This window comes from Lutzomyia longipalpis, chromosome 1 (genome assembly GCF_024334085.1).
Source record: "Lutzomyia longipalpis isolate SR_M1_2022 chromosome 1, ASM2433408v1".
In the NCBI taxonomy this organism is placed as follows: domain Eukaryota; kingdom Metazoa; phylum Arthropoda; class Insecta; order Diptera; family Psychodidae; genus Lutzomyia; species Lutzomyia longipalpis.
In genome coordinates, this window is record NC_074707.1 from 13,780,182 (window position 1) to 13,797,134 (window position 16,953).

The 16,953-nt window shown below is 38.1% G+C and overlaps 1 protein-coding gene across 6 annotated transcripts in view; it reads left to right on the forward strand.

The window, feature by feature from the left end:
• The window catches only part of LOC129791356 (unconventional myosin-XVIIIa-like), a 96,329-nt gene extending 86,452 nt beyond the window's left edge, over positions 1-9,877 (forward strand). For all 6 annotated transcript variants that reach the window (XM_055829507.1, XM_055829501.1, XM_055829515.1 and 3 more), the window contains 8 exons: positions 1,939-2,135; positions 2,474-2,642; positions 2,792-3,070; positions 3,545-3,730; positions 3,864-4,822; positions 7,705-7,899; positions 7,972-8,133; positions 8,366-9,877. In XM_055829507.1, coding sequence (XP_055685482.1) covers positions 1,939-2,135; positions 2,474-2,642; positions 2,792-3,070; positions 3,545-3,730; positions 3,864-4,822; positions 7,705-7,899; positions 7,972-8,133; positions 8,366-8,432 — 2,214 coding nt within the window. In that variant the 3' untranslated portion in view covers positions 8,433-9,877. The remainder of the gene's footprint in view (positions 1-1,938; positions 2,136-2,473; positions 2,643-2,791; positions 3,071-3,544; positions 3,731-3,863; positions 4,823-7,704; positions 7,900-7,971; positions 8,134-8,365) is intronic.
• The last annotated feature ends 7,076 nt before the right edge of the window (positions 9,878-16,953 follow it).

A 16,953-nucleotide genomic window follows, 5' to 3' on the forward strand; every position in this document is an offset into this window, starting at 1 on the left:
ATGATGAAGAAAGTAACAAAAAGAAATTCCTTGAAGCTAATTTTTTGAAAACATTTCGCAAATTCTGCGAATTTTCTTTGAATTTCGTTAAGTTTTCTTTGTTATTACAGCAGAAAATGAATTTTAGGGTATTTTAGACAGTGAAAATTATTAAAAAAACAAATAATAAACTGATGGGAGATTTTCGAATATATTTAACAATATAGCAAATAATTGACGATAGATTTTGGGATAAAAAAAAATGGAAAAGAAATTCGTACAAGAAGGGTTCGGTTTTGTATCATCAGAATCTACCTCTAAATTAAACAGCTAAAAGCGAGAAAATCAGGGTCATTTTTTGGGAATTAAGCGAAGTACAGGGGGATGCCCAACCCCGAGAAATCAGTACTTTTCGTGAGGCAGCGGTTTCTTCCGATCAAAAGAAGGGATCAGCTTGCACAATTCCACTTGCAATCGAAAGTACATTTAATTAGCTTTCGATTGTTCCCTATCTCATCACCGAAATAACATTATTAATATAAAAAAAGTTAAAGTGTTTCTCGGGAATCGGTCGAGATTGAGCGAGATTTGAGAATTCCTCATACATTTTGGTCAACAAAAAGTGACTTTTCTTCACTGAAAATGAGGTTAAACCATCCCCTTGGCGAAGTATAACAATTTATTAAAGCTTAAGAAATTTTCTTGATAGTTTTGTTTTCAACTTTCATTAATAAAATAATCCTGGTTCTGATTGAAATGTTTAAATTTTGGGAGCTTTCTTTGTATGCTGCGAATAAAATTTTTTATAAACCAAAACTTAGTCAATAATGAGCTCAAAAAAAAAAGGGAAAATGATGACTGTTGGATTATTTTCAGATGAAAGAAGAAATTCTTTACGAAATATCATGATTCTAAGCTTTCGTTTTCATCTTCACTGATCTTTTGAGTCCTTGAAAATGTCTTTTTATGCCTTTTCAAAGATTTAGAATTGTAATCATGCAAATATTATTTATTTGTAAAAATTAACAAATTTCTAAGAAAAGGTGAAAAAGTATTCGGAACGAAACACTAAATTCATTATTAACCCATAAGGACATCAACTTATTCGATGACAAAGTGAATTGAATGAAAATAATTTTATTAAATTAAATTTGAACTCAAAAATGTAATTTTTAGTAGAAATTCGAATTTTTATTTGTTTTTCATTCTTTCTGGTTTCAAGACTCCTTGGAGAAATTTTTGTTTAATCTAAAAATATTCAAGGAAATGAGAAATTTGATAAGAGAAAACTTTTAATTTATCTTTGAAGGATTGATTTACAGGAAATGATCCATATTTTAACCCACCTTTCCCTAATTTAAAAATAGCAACAACTAAAGAAAACTTAATAACGAATAAAGGGAGCGAAAGAGAGAATTAATTTTATTCTTTAATTAAATTAATCACACCTCTATAGAAAGGAAGAATCCCAAAAATAAACTTTTTTTGAGCTTTGAATTTTCAATGAAATTTTCAAACCTCACAAATCGTCACAATTTATTGGTTTTATCTATCTTACTAAAAAAATAAATAAATGTATAAATATTGCATAAGACTTTCTATCTAAATGACCGGGAGAATAAATTACTTGTGTGGTAAGATCTTGATGCAAATTAGTCCGGAAAGCTGGTGAAATGGAAAAGGGGGAACTTGATGCATAAATGAAATTTAATAAATGATATCGTTCTGTATGATTGAGATTGCTCTCCCATAGTCTCCTCTCTACTACATAAATATACCTATACGAAATGTTATGTCATATGGAAATGCGTGTATAGAGACAGTATTTGATTTGCACGAATGAGACACATCACAGTGTTGGTTTGGAATGATGCCAAGCTGTGTAAAATATTGGCTTTTATCGCGATGTTTATGTATGTTTCATATTTTTTTGTTAATTTTATTTTACAATCACTGCAGCTGTCGGAAATGACTGTGGACTTGGCGGAGGAACGTTCAACGGCTAATTTGGCCAGTGAACGTCTCGAGGCTGAGGCTGCGGAACGTTTGAAATTGGAAAAGGAACTCCAGGAGCAACATGGGAAGATTCGTACATTGCAGGAGACGTCTGAGAAATTGGAAATGGAGCTTATTTGTGCCAAATCCGATCTCAATGGGTAAATATCGATGTTCTTGAGATTTTGCTGCGAGATGATTGATTTATTTACTGCTCAATTGGAAGAGCATATAGAAGAACTTCTTGGGCGGGCTTTGGGAAGTCGAGGGAAACATGAGGTTTATGTTATATTAGACGGGGGGTTTTTTTTTTCTTGGGGAATTGAGCAAAAATTTTCCAGTCTAATTCCTACATTGCGGAAGGCATGAGAAGAGAGAGAAAAAATGAGAGATGATCTTTGAGATGAAATTCCGGCATAATTCTCAATGATTTAGTAAAGCTTGTGATTTGCAATAAGCAGCAAAGTTTTATACATATATCTCTGTTATTGATTGATAGTATCTCGGAGGATGAGGATGGCGATAATGATGATGGTGCTGGTGGTGTCTACAAGTTGAAATACGAACGTGTTGCACGTGAACTTGAATTCACCAAGAGGCGACTACAGACGCAGCACGAGCACGACTTGGAGCAATTAGTGGGATTGAAGAAACAACTGGAAAAGAAAGTGAGTGATGAAGTGCAATGTGTGCAAGCGATGTGATTCCGTGGAAATTGGAGGAAGTTGTGTGTGCCAAGATGTTTGCAGTTTGCAAAACCATTAAAATGCACTTTAATCGCTCATTTTTTTTGTTTGTGCTTTCTGCGTTTCCTTAGCTGGCTGATGCATATGAGGAGGTGGAGGAGCAACGACAAGTTGTTGGGCAGTGGAAGCGAAAGGCACAGAAGATGACGAATGAGATGAATGACTTGCGTATGTTACTCGATGAGCAAAATAGTCGCAATAATTTGCTTGAGAAGCGTCAACGGAAGTTTGATTCGGAGTGCCAGAGTCTCCAGGAGGGGGCAAGGCAGGAGAAGCAGGCAAAGGATCGTTTGGGACGTGAAAAGGACATTCTTATTGCTGAAAAGTTCACACTGGAACAAACTTTGGGGGTGAGTTCATTGATTTTTAAAGTTACCCTTCCATTACAGAGGAAAGCTCTCGCTCCTGTTTTAAATAAAATAAAATTTCATACAAGAAATGTATTTTTCTCAATCTTCTTTGTGAAGAAAAATTCCTCTTCAAGATTTTTCATTGAAAAATAAGTTTTCTTTTATGTTATTGGAACACCTCCTCAACATAAACATGTATTGTGAAAATTATTTGGCAGTCAAAAACAGTCAACTTGCTATCTTATCAGTTAGTTTAAACAATAATTATTTGATAACTACACTCAACCGTAACACACAACTGTTGCCTCCACACAGTAAATCCAGATGTTTAGTGTTGGCTCAAACAATTGGAGCAATTAGCAGTGTCTTCTTCACTTTACACCGCGTGTTCCCAGACCTTCTGTTTTGTCTGAAAATCCCTCCAAAACCCTCCAAAAAAATTAAACAAATCTCCTAATAATGCTGAGCTTTCAGGATACGCGCCTTGAGTTAGAGCTCAAGGAGGAGAAATTGGCCTCACTGCAGCGTGAATTGGAGGAGATGACATTCGGTGGTGGAACTGAGGAGGAGGTTGCACAACTCAAACGTTCCAAGCTGGAATTGGAGCGTAGGAATAAGGAGCAAGAGGAGGAACTCGATGAAATGGCAGGACAAGTTCAGGTGAGTTCTCAATCTCTTCGGGTAATTTCCAATTAATTTTCACGCGATAGAATCGTCTGAATGAGTTTTATCTGTTGTATACAATCGCTAAACAAAAAATGAATTTATCGTGTCCAATTCATCGCGTATATAGCTGTTGGAACAAGCGAAATTACGATTGGAAATGACTTTGGAGACAATGCGAAAGGAGGCACGAAGGGAGGCGCAGCAGCGTGATGATGAGCTCGAGGAGGCACGTGGGGCGTCGTATAAGAAAATAAAAGCACTCGAGTGTCAGTTGGAGACTGAGCACGAGGAGAGGACACTCCTTGTGCGGGAGAAGCATGAGCTTGAGAGGAGATTGGCGGCAGCGGCGGAGCAAGATAGAGCCGACAGAGCTGCCGAGGAGTCAGCCATTCAGAAGCTAAAGAGGGATTTACGAAAGTACAAGGCACTCCTGAAGGATGCCCAATCACAGTTGGAACGTGCCAAGGCTGACAGTCCCGGGAAGATACTCATTCGGCAGTTGAGGAATCAAATTGAGGATGCCGAAGCGGCGCGTACAATTGCCGTGAAGGCCCGTCAGACGGCCGAAGCGGAATTAACGGATCTCCAATCACTTCTCGAGGAGACCCAGCGTGCAAAGAGTGATGCCGAAGAGAAGGCAAGTCAGGCGCATCGAGATCGATCGGAACTTCAGGCACAAATTGAGGAGAATGAGGAAGAAATGGGTGAACTCATGAAGAAGTACACGGCTACGGTGAAGCAACTCAATACGGAACAAATGGCATCATCGGAGTATGAAATAAAGATTAGCGAACTCGAAGCTGAGAAGAATTCGCTCAAAGAACAAATTGCCGAACTCACAGCAAGGGTGGAGAATGTGGAGAATATGAGTGATCCCTCGGCGAGTTTACTTACAAAACGTCTCGAATTGCGCACGAAGGAGCTCGAGTCGAAGCTTGAACTTGAGCAGGCGACAAAGGCACGCATTGAGGTGCAGTGCAATCGACACAAGGATGGTATGGAGAAACTCCAGCAGGAGATTAATCTTTTGCGTGCCAAGGAGATGCAATCCCAGGAAGCACTTAAGAAATCTCAAAAGACTTTACGGTGAGTTTGAAATTAGTTGGTATACCACAATCGTGGCATACCAAGTATTGTAATCGTCGGAAAAACCGACCACCTCAGATCGGGCTCAAACTTGGTATAAGCACGTTTTAGACATCCCACATTAAGAAAATGGTGGTGGAAAATTTTTGATCCGGCCGGCCTGCCGTCCCGCCGGCCGGTGCGCCAAACTTTGCCTTATAACTTTTAAACGACAAGAGATAGAAACTTCGGGTTTGAAGTTTCCTATAGACATGTGGGTGTAAAATTTCATTTTTTCGCATTTTCAAAATCCAAGATGGCCGCCATCCGTCATATTGAACTACTGTCAACCAGTTTCCTTATAGATAGAGGTCTGAAATTTTAGTATGTTGTAGAGCTCAATGAGACATTTTCATCGATAATTCATACTTGAAAATCGGTCAAGCCGTTTAGCAAATATGGCCGCCTAAAGCAAAAAGTGTTTTTTCGATATACAGTACCCCCAGAAAGTTTCCGAACAAAAAATTTTGAGGCGTTTTTGCAATGCTCTGTTTGAGGCCTCATATCTTAGCTTGTAAAAGTCCGATTTGAGTAAACTTTTTTTTAAATTGTGGGTATAATAGTCCTCTATCACCGTGATGTATGTGATCCAATTCGGATAAAAAAAATTTTTTTAATACTAAAATATGTAAACCCGACATTTTTTATTTTTGCAAATTTTGACTTCTGGGTTCACTCGGCTACATCTCGAGAACCCCGTGATCGATTTTCATGAAACTTTTTTTAAATTGTAGCCCCATATGTCCTCTAACTCTATGCCAAATTTCAGAATTTTCCCATTTGTAGTTTTTCCTTGGCATGAAAATTAGTGAACCCATGTGTAAAGCGCATCAAATTAAATATACGAAAATGGAAAAAATAGAAAAATAGCACCATGGAAATTTTTTTATCACTATAGGTGTGTTGTTAGTCATTCAATAAAACCACCCCAATAGTATAAAAAAAAATAATATTTTAGGCTGAAAAAGGTGATAAAGGTCCGACGATCTTAGGGTAAGAGCGTCTGTGGTTTAGTGGATAGGGCGTGGTATTCTTATTGCAAACATCGATAGTTCAAATCCCCCACCGTGAACATTAATTATTTCTTTTTTTTTTCTTTTTTCCATTAATTTTCATTACTTTTATATTTTAATTAATAAAATTAACATTTATTTTCATCTGAAAAGCATTGAAAACTCCCCGCAAGGTCATCAGATGCCTACAATTTGAAGAATTTTTCCACCCTATACATTTTCCGGCAATCTTTCCCAAAGTGAAGTGATTTTTCAAGTGTTAAATACTTGAGTGAAATGTGGAAATTTCCAGAAGCGAAAAGAAAGCATTTCACTAGAAAAACTGCCTAAAAAAATACCTTTCCATAACTAGTCAAGAAATTTCTGTAGGTGTTATAGAACTTAAGATATAAGCATTTTAATCTGTCAAATTGCTGAATTTCATATGAATTTCATAAAATAAAAAAATGAAATAAAATAATATAAAAAAACGAGGTAAATTGTCGCTTCGCTCCAATTTACCTCGCCCCGCTTCGCGGGGAATTCTTGCGCTTCGCGCAAATTTTAGATGGAGAAAGGAATTGTGATGAATTGAAATATATTTAATGGAAGATTTATTCGTTGGTAAAAACCGCCTGGTATCAGGAGACTCTGTACCAAATTTCATCGCGATCGGACCAACGGTGTAGAAATGCATAGATGAATAGGAACGAAATTTTAGAGAGACCTTTCTTTATTATATAGATAATAATTAAAATTTTCCCCTTGGATCAAAGCCTTCCTTCCTTTCCAATTCGCTTATGTACGCTTTGACTTTTAGTTCGTACGCACGGACTCGGTCCTCGTATGGACCTTTAGTTTCCAGGACTGCCTCTGCCAATTCAATGGCGTGGTCACGTTGATCGAAAAAATCCTTCGAATTCATTCTTAGTTATTATTTTCCGGTGTTTTTTTTGGAAATTTGTTATTTTTATCTGAACTCCACTTATTTTTGGCGCCAAATTGCAGATTTTCATTAGATAATAAACAGTATTTAACTTTGATTTTGATTTTTAAATTAGTAATTTGAATAACAAACAAGATAAAGCTTTAAGAGTTTGAGTGTCTTTTGGTAGAAGAAATTTTTATTTTTAATGATCCTACAAAGGGTGTTAGGCGGCTGATTGAATCCTTATTCTTTGATTTATTTTTTCCTAAAATTCCTAAAATTAAAAAAAGTCAGAATTTGACTTGTTTTCATTGAAAATAAAAATCTCTAGGGCTTTATAATGCTTTATTATTCAATTTTAAAGAAAAAATACATTAATGACGTCATTCTATGCATTTTTGGATAGATTTATCCTTACTTTCTTCACTAATCTCTGTGGAAAATAAGAATTCATACTCTTCGGTGATTTCTTATCCTTTTTTTCTAGATTCTTTACAAAATTGCGCGTATTCTGATTGATTTCACGAATAAACAAATTTTCCCATTTGGAAACGAATGAGTTCCTTTATACCCTAATTATTTTACATAATATTCTCTACAGTGATGATCACTAAAATAGAGCCAATACTTTTCTAAATTTTCCGACGATAAATACGAAATTTTATGAACAATTTAGAACTCTCCTTATCAGTATATGTTTTCAAAAACATAAAAAGCCCATCCCTGTCTCTAAAATAAATTCAATTTATTGGAAGTTTTTGGTAAATGTAATTTCAAGACAATCCATCAAAGAAAATCCACAAAAGATTACGAACATTTAATGAGTTTTCTTCAAGGTTTTCACAGTAGAGTTTTACTTCCTATGTTCGTTGCTTGAGAAAAGAACTAGATTACAAAGTTTTCTATCTAAAATAATTTTGCAGAGAACTTCGGGAAGAGTTGCATACAGTGTCAAATCGAGAGCAGGAGAGTATGGTGAAGCGGAAGGACTTGGAGAAGAGACTCGAGACGGTTGAGTCTGAATGTGCCAGTTCAAAGAATGATCTACGACTGGCCCTGCTGAGAATTGCGGATCTGCAGACGGCAATGGAGGAGGGAGATGAAGATCCATCTGATAGGTTAGTAGGAAAAGTAAAAATTTTGATGATTTTTTGGATATTTAAAATTTGATCTTTGATCCTTTTTTTTAGTGATCAAGACAGTGATAGCTCAGATGATTCTCTGAGTGATTTGGAGCAACGACTTAATCCAATTCGGCCAAGACTCACAACACGAATTGCTGCCAAGGAAACAAATGGCGTGGCGGATGATGCCCTTGTTATCCGTGAAGGGAGATCAGACAACGGACCAAGGTAAATTCATAACAATTTTCACTTTTCTTTCTTCTCGCAGTTGCTTTAATTTTTTTTTATTAAAGATTATTTTGCGGCATTCAAATGAACCTTTTTCTAGCTTTCATCTAACCCTCCTTCTAGCTATTTTCGTTGCATTTCAGCTTGGTTTTTCCATCTTTCTCTTTTTGCCAATTTTACTAACATTAAAGTAAATGTTAATTGAATGAGAAACAGTTTCTTCTTATTGTAGGATTTCTGTTGCCTTGTCACCATCGTCATCAACATCCCATGGAAATGGTGACACGTCGTATGCTTAGGAGAAAGGACTCTATTAATCGTATATATAATAATAAACAAATATATTTGACGTACAATAGAAGAAAAGAAAATCGTTTAAACTTTTTTTTTCTATTTTACGTACTTTGGTAGAATTATTATATATATTACTTAAACAAGAAAAAAATGCAACCAAGTATATAAAAATAATATATAATGAAATTTTATTGTAGTTTTTTTCACGTATATATTTATTAGAACCTTGTATCAATATATTAGGTCTCTCCATATCGCCTCTCAATGCTTATGAACAATTTTCTTTTTTTTATTATTACAAAAGAAAAAAAAAAGAAAAAAAGTCTTAACTATTATATTGAAAATATTGAGTATAACTTGTTAATAATTTTATTTAAATTTATGTAAATTCTATAAATATTGTAAAATTTTTACGCTCAACACTATATTTAATTACATCTCTTCAAATTCATTCTTTTTATTTTTTAATTTACAAAAATCCGTCAATTGTTTTTTTTTTCTTTAATTAAATTTAGTAGAATATTTTTCTTTTTTTCAAAGATGGGAAAGATGTTTTGTTTTTTCTTAGAAGGAAGGACAATCCGAAGAAAAGGGCGGGGTAGTGAATTGTGAAAAGGAAAGCAGTGCGTGTCAAAACAACGAAAACAATCCGGCTCATTGCATAATATTGATTGCAAATGAATAAAGAAAAAAAATGTACAAAACGTTGTGAAAATAAAACCCCAAAAAAGAGCTCTTTTTCTTTAACGTTGCTGTATTGTTAAGAAAAATTGAAGCTCAATTTTTATACGAAAAAATAGGAAAAAAAGCTGAGATAACAACACTACTAGTCCTTTCGTTGTGCGAAACATTTATTTTTTGTTTGCTTTTAAACACATCAAACACCATCATCAACTTCAGCTCCATTTACATAGTTATTGACACGTTTAACAAAGAATTAAAAAAAAAAGAAAAGAAGAAAAGTTAAAGTGAAAGAAGAATTATTAATTGAAAAATTAATTAATTCAAAATCATCATTCATATCAAGGCGAGAATGTGTGTTGTTTACTGCAAAAGGTATTTGTTGAATTTCTCGTCTTTTTAATTAAACAAAAAATATTAATTTAAATTTTTTAGCACCATTTATACGTTTTTGGCGTTTCAATGTGACAAGAAAATTAAAATTTAAAAACTTAATAAAAAATATTTGATAATGTAGCGAGAAAAATAATAACTGTATAATCATTAGCTTATTAATTAATGAAAGAAAATTATACAAGATGAAATATTATGGTAAAAAAAGCATAAACCTAATATTGAATGTAGTTTAAATTAATTATTACAAAAAAAATGTTATGTATAATCCCATTAATTTCATCCTCCTTTCCCTTTTCACCAAACTTCCACATACAAATGGTTTTTCTTTTTCTGAGAAGAAAAATAATAAATCAAAAAATAATAATATATAAAATCTTGCTATTAATATATTATTGTATTAATATGAAAAATTGTGCTTGTTTTTGCTGCGCTGCCTCCTTAAAAATGTGCCTCCTAAAAATAAAGGCTTTTTGATGGCTTCTCAACACTTTTAAGGACTCATCGAGCTTTTTACTTTACACCAAATATTTTTTGTAACAATTCTTTTTCTCCAAAAAGCCGGAATCATCCAATCCAGAACACTTTGAGTGATAAACTTCTTGCATTAAACTGACTTTGTACCTTATTTTCTCTCGCCTATTGACCGTAAGCTCAGGCCACAGACGTCCTCACTCTCTGACATATTGTTTTAAATTCGATTTTTCGTGAAAATAATAAATTATTTAATCCGATTTTTTCATAGGCTAAGATTCTACCTGAAAAGGTTGGATATCTTGCGTTCGAATTTCCAACGATATAAGGATGTATGTGAATACCTTTAAAGATAGGTAGGACAACGATTAGAACAATTCTCTCTCACTCTGTAACTCTATGCGCAATCTCACCTTTAAAGATAGTGGTAGAGCAATGGTTAAGGTATTGTTACGAGATTGGGGTACCGTCAGGACGATCAGGACATTTGGGGTAAAAGCCACAACACATTTATTTCCATGGTGTCCACATTTATTTGTCATGCACTGTATAACGGCCGGTCATTCAAATATTCCTCCAATCGCGCCGTCTCACACACCAAGTGTTACGTGAGGCATCAAAGTCCCAACGGTTCCTGTTGGATGTGAGAAGTGGGGATCGGCGATAAAAGAGCGCACCATGCTAAACGGTGCCTCTTTGTGCCAACTGAGAGGCGACTTACGTGCGTGCGTGAGTGGTAGGGCTTCGCTGGGGCTTCCACATGATGTTGGAGGGTTCCATTTCCTTCTACGTGGCGTCTAGGGGGCGTCGAGGGGACGTAACCCTCGAAATCCACGCGGGCATCCGGGCGTCGTTAGTGGCCAATGGGGACATCTCAAAGTCGAGCCACGAGGGTGGTGGCCAGGCGACGCATCTCTTGGGGGAGTGCCAGGTCGCACGGGGGCGCTTCCAGCCTCGATGGCGAAAGGGACGTCCGGAGGTTGTACGAAGAGCGTCGGTTGGGACGTCGTAGCGGTTCCTCGGGGACGCCGGGAGTTTGAGGCGTCTCCACGGCGAACAGACGCACTGGGAAGCGTCATAGGAAGGAATTGGGTCCTCTTCCTGGCGAGTACATAGCTCGGGGACGCCACCACAGCCCCACGGGGGCACACACTGCACAAAGTTGTAGCTTGGGCACTCTCACTTGGCACAAAGAGGCACCGTTTAGCATGGTGCGCTCTTTTATCGCCGATCCCCACTTCTCACATCCAACAGGAACCGTTGGGACTTTGATGCCTCACGTAACAGTATATCCAATTTATCTCTCCCTTTAATTCCTCCCACAATAATCCGCTCACCTGTACCAATTCTATGATTAGACAATTTGCGTATGGTTTTTTCACACAATCAGCACACGAGGTAAACTGTTTCTGGTGATCTTCAATGGTATGAGGGTGTGTGATCAATTATGCGGTTCCACCGCTGGAGATTTAAATGGTCATTTAAACCAAACGGTTTTTATAACAAGTGAAATGGATGTTAGAATTCAATATTTCATAGATTTTATAAAGGAGGTAAAGGGAAATTAAATAAAAAATATTCTTCAGCATTTCCCGATGCTCAATGGCACGGGAACAAAGGATAATCCTTCGAAGATAAAAAGAGTTTTCTCTGTCCGGTGAGCGCCAGAAAAAGAGATCGTGATAATCCTTCATTTATTACAATATCTAAGAGAGTATTAAACCTCAGTTCATCCGGAAACGTCGAAATTCTCATGATTTAATGCAAATGTAGAAAATGAAAACATATTGATTTAATTTCGACGCTTCCGGATGAAGTGAGGTTCAGTCCCATTAGAAAAAAAATAATTGCTGTACGAGCAAAACGATGAGTTTTTTGAATTGAGCGTTGGTATTTTCGCGTTGGCGTTGTCTGCGAAATCGTTGAGATATTCAAGGCAACATATTTCCCTTAGAACATGAATTAGATTGTGAATATTGGACTATGTAGTAACGTGAGTATCATTTGCCTTTGTGAAAAAATTCAAGGGGAGATCTAAGACCAAAGTCTTTCCGGAAGCGTTGGCCAAGGAGACGGTGAATCAGCCCAAACATATCCTTATTCAATTTTGGTTGACGCTTCCGAAAAGACTTTGATCTTACATTTTCTTATGATCAATTTCCGTCGTTTTCAATACAGGCATCTTCTGTTCTCATTCGAAACCTACATAAACGCTAATGTTTTGTTGTAGTCCTTTCGTCGCAGTTCAATTTCTCTTGGGTCCAATCCTTCCGTTTTGAATTGTTCAATTCTCCTCAATTTGTCCTCCTTCAGTTTCTTCACTATTTATTCACTTCACGTCACGCCGCGGATTCATTTCACTTCTGAATTGTAGGATTATTTTTTAATTAAATTCCTGATAGGATCTGACGGAAATTGTACAATAATTTGTGGAGAAATAGGAATAATCTCCTTGCCTGACGCTACCGAAAGAATTATTCCTATTTCTCCACATACTGTAGGCGTTAATTTTTTTTATTAATACTGAGAGTGACTGTGATAGCCAACCCTCTTTCAGCGTACTGGTCCTCTCGGCATCAAGGCTCACGAGAGAATGACCAACGCATGATAAGCACCGCTAGGGCAATGCTTATCTACTATCACAGCCCTCTCCCAACGAGATACATTCAAACATATACGGTAATTAGACCATGGCTCGGGATAATATTTTTGGCCTTCGGTCTCAATGCCTACAATTCGGCCAGCCCTGACATTGTTGCCGTCCCTTGGCAACGTCATGAGTCTAGGGTGGCATGTATGGCAGTTCAAATGTTGGCATTAGGGTCCTCACTAATGCCTTAACTAACTAACTTCTACTAGGGTCCTCACTAGCAGATCGCACTAGTTCCAAACTAATGCTTTCCTCAATTTTCCATCAACTAGGGTCCACCCTAGGAGTTAACATTAGGGTCCACACTAATGTATTAGTCACTCACGTTATCTACGAGCGTCTACCAAAAGATTGCATTAGTTTCTCTTGTGGCTAATGCTGACCACTTCGTCTACTAGGGTCCACACTAATAGATCGCATTGGACTCCTGCCAATGCCTTGGCCATATCCACTAGGGTCCACACTAGTAGATCACATTAGGGTCCACACTAATGTCTTAGCCAATATCCCTCATCCACTAGGGTCCACACTAGCAGATTGCAGTGGAATATCACCAATGCTTTGGCCATCATTCGCTAGGGTCCACACTAGCGGGTTGCATTAGGGTCCTCACTAACGCATTGGCCAACTTCTCATGCTCTCTAGTACCTATTGCCAACTGCTGTTGTCACAATTTATTTTCGTCATTATCTCCTTTTACCATCAGCACTGTACTACTTGGTGCCAATCATGACAAAATTGATGACCGTAGCAGAATCTTTCAGATTATCCCTCATCACATAGGAGTCATCCTAACTTTTAGGCTTCATTGATGACTCTCCTGTACATTCCGACAATCAATTACTATGCCAGAGCATGAGGTCTACGAATGCTACATTTTCTGTACTTCACCACAGGAGTGGATTCTATCTTTCAGCCGGTTTGCGACACGTACTATTCGATTCCCACTCCGATTAGCTGACAGTTTTCCCCACGAGTGCTTGAAGACCAAATCTACTAGATTAAACTTTTCTAGTATGAACCGTCTTCCTCCTTGCCCATTTGGGTATCTACCAGAGATGTCTTGAATTTCTCCTTAATCGTCAGCTACTCATTTCTCTCCCAGAGCGGCAATAAAACTCATCGAGCCTCATCTGATCCCAGTCGTAGTATTTGTCACTACGTGTCTTCCTGGAGGAAACTGACATTCTCTTTATCTCTAATGTCAAGGAACTCATGCGGCCATTCGATTTGCCATCATTGCCCTCTGCTCTCTTCTTTTGAGCTGATTCAGTTTCTGTCTGATGTTCAAGAGTCCCTTTTGCTCATATTTGAACTCTTATGTCCCTTGGTATTGACCACCATGCTTCTTTTGTAACAGCTCTTCGACACAGAATGCATGTTAATTCCCAAGCATTAGTTCATAATTCCGTACATAAGCACATGAGACTCCATCCATGATGCTTGACGACACAGAAACTGACCGCTTACTTCTCAATCAGCTGCTATTTCTCGGAGAAATATTCTCTGCTGTCTTGACCACTTTCTACAGTTTTAATGCTTCAGGGAGCTTGGATTCACTCTCCACTTTCCACACAGCTCCTTGTTCCACTACGCTATTTTTTTTTCTCGCTGAACACACATAAGTTGAGCCTTTCAGGGTTCTGGACATAATCCTCCTCCCTCACATAGTCGCATAGGGCTTTAGAGTTGGTAGGTCACTTAATTTAAGCAACTCTAATTTAGAAGACTTCCTATTTGACAATGGATACTGTTGTGGTCAAATCCTCACCAAACACGCATCTTGGTCATCTGCAGCGTACATTTAGACCTCTTCCCGGACTTTCTTATCTTCGGTGAGCTTCTCCGTTCACGTGCATTCATTGCATCCTCCCTATCCTTGCCCTTCTCACCTTGCACAGACAAAGGATGCACACAACCTACTTGAACATCCAAATCGACCCAGTGATATATCTGCACTTGACTCCTGACCATTAAGATATCATACGCCGCACCTCACAAGTATAGCTACACCACTTGTGGAACTCCCAATGGTCTTCATCCCAGGAGATCTACTGCTTGGCAATCCTATTTCATCTTGTTTTATTTTCCTACGAGGAATCGCGGTTAAGATGACATGGTCATATAATGAGGCGTCCAGAAAACCACCTAGTGAGGAGGATGCTGCACCCAAGCGAAAAACGCAGTAAGTCAGGTAGCCCATCTACCACTTGGTTATCCACAGTAAAAAGGAACATGAGTTCTAGAAACCTCAAAGAAGAGACGACCCAGAATCGAAGAGCTTGGCGATATTTTACAATGAGGGCCAACCCCATTTAGGGAAAAGTGGACATGTTTGTTGTTTCCTACAAAGTCTCTGTCTATGGTCTGTTCTCATCTGAGTGCGAACACAACGTTCAAAGCACCAATGGTCCACTCGCCACTGCTGTAGTCATCAGTGAGAGAATACCGCCACTACTGATGTAGCGAAAATGCTGCAATATCTAATTGCCATGCACTGTTCTCACAGCTTAATTTTACTTCATCATCCAATGATGCTACTGTTGCGGCGTCTTTCCTTACTCCATTACAGATTCTCGCCAATACACTGCTGTGCTGCTAGATCATCATGTTACTTGGAACATAATCCACAGGTCGGGTCGGGAATAGCTATGGTGTTTCGTGAACACTAGTCTCTCCTCATTTAAAGTTGCGAGTTTACTTCACAACGAGATCAACTTAATCCATGATGACAACATCTAGTCAACTACGAGGTTTTCTTTTTTTTTTATCACTGCCGATTCTCTTTTACCTCAGCGTCTGCATCGAACGTCTTAGCCTCATCGACACATATCTGGGATCCTATATGGTCGAGGCTTTTTTTTTCCAACCATTTAACACACATTGTCCGCGACCTTTTCATTCAGCATTGCTCACCTCTGGAATAGCTGCTATTGTGTAGTTGGATTCAGTTTTCCTGCTCTGTGAGTGGCATCTGATGATTTGATTTTATTCGGACACTTGTGAGACACGAAGTTGACCGTCATGGCAACGTCTTCCTCGGATGAGTGTGAGTCATCCCGTACTCTTCATCTGTGCCTATTAAAAGCTCATTTACTTTTCTGTCTCAGTTAACGTTTGAGACTATCTCCCGTGCTCTTCGTGAATTCCTATTGGATATCTGACATCTCTTGGGTGGCTTGCATGAACTCCGCTCTATTCTCTTATCAGATTGGGAGTTACGATTCGCTATACCTAACACCGTGACTTAAATAATACATCTCTAATCTACTCATTTGCGAGTACATCATATCGTCTAATGAAGTGGACTAATAAAGTGTATCCCGCACTTTCGTGACCACCGATACCTCATAAGAGTGCATTCATAATCACCCTAAACTTCCCCCACCTTAAGTTTTGTACTCAAGATGCTTTATGGGGTTAGTGATTATTAATCGACTTAACTAATATTTCATGGTCAGTCTTATCATCTACTAGGGTCCACACTAGTAGTCCACATTGGATCTGTGACCAATGTTCTGACCAGTTAGCCCACCACCAATCATAAATATGATTGAGATATACTCAACATTATAATAAAAGCTTGGGGAATTCTTACAAAACCTAATTCGCCAAAATGATTATTCTTGGCTTTACACTAGATTTTCCCCTTAAATAATTAAGTCACATACCTTTATTTCGATGAACTTAACTTAATTTTGCTTCCGTCGTCGTTCCTTATTCTGGTGGCTCTGTAGGGAACCCTGTTGATCGTCTTGCAGCAATTTTCAGCTGCTCCGCCTCGTTAGACTCAAAACAAGGCTGCTCATTAGCCACCTGAAGAATCTGGAACGCCCGTCACCTGCAAATAAAACTTGCCACCTAATTTTACTAATCTTGTATTTTTTTGACATGGATTTTCCCGCAGACAATCTGCAAAATCCTTCCTACAAGATCAATCAAATGTTATACACACACACATTCAATTGGGGCCCTCAATCACACACCAAAATTGGCACACTAGATCATTTAGTTAATAAAATTGGCTTGTTAGAGCCGTATACTTCACCAAATTTTCCTTGTGGTCCCAACCACCATCTTCCTGTTGATCCGTCTGCCTGTCAGTGACATGCATCACCAGATGACGCACCACGACCATACTGCTGCTTCGGGAAGGACGAGTACTTTCTTCGCTGATCGTCTCTCTAACTCCGCAGCTCCCGCCGTGATGCCTTCTCGTTCACCCACCGACGTTTTCCGGCACTCAATGGAACATTTATATACTCCGGATGCTGGTATGGTTGATCTCCCTGCGATTGAGCAGCGCTGATCTCTTCCTCTTCTCCACT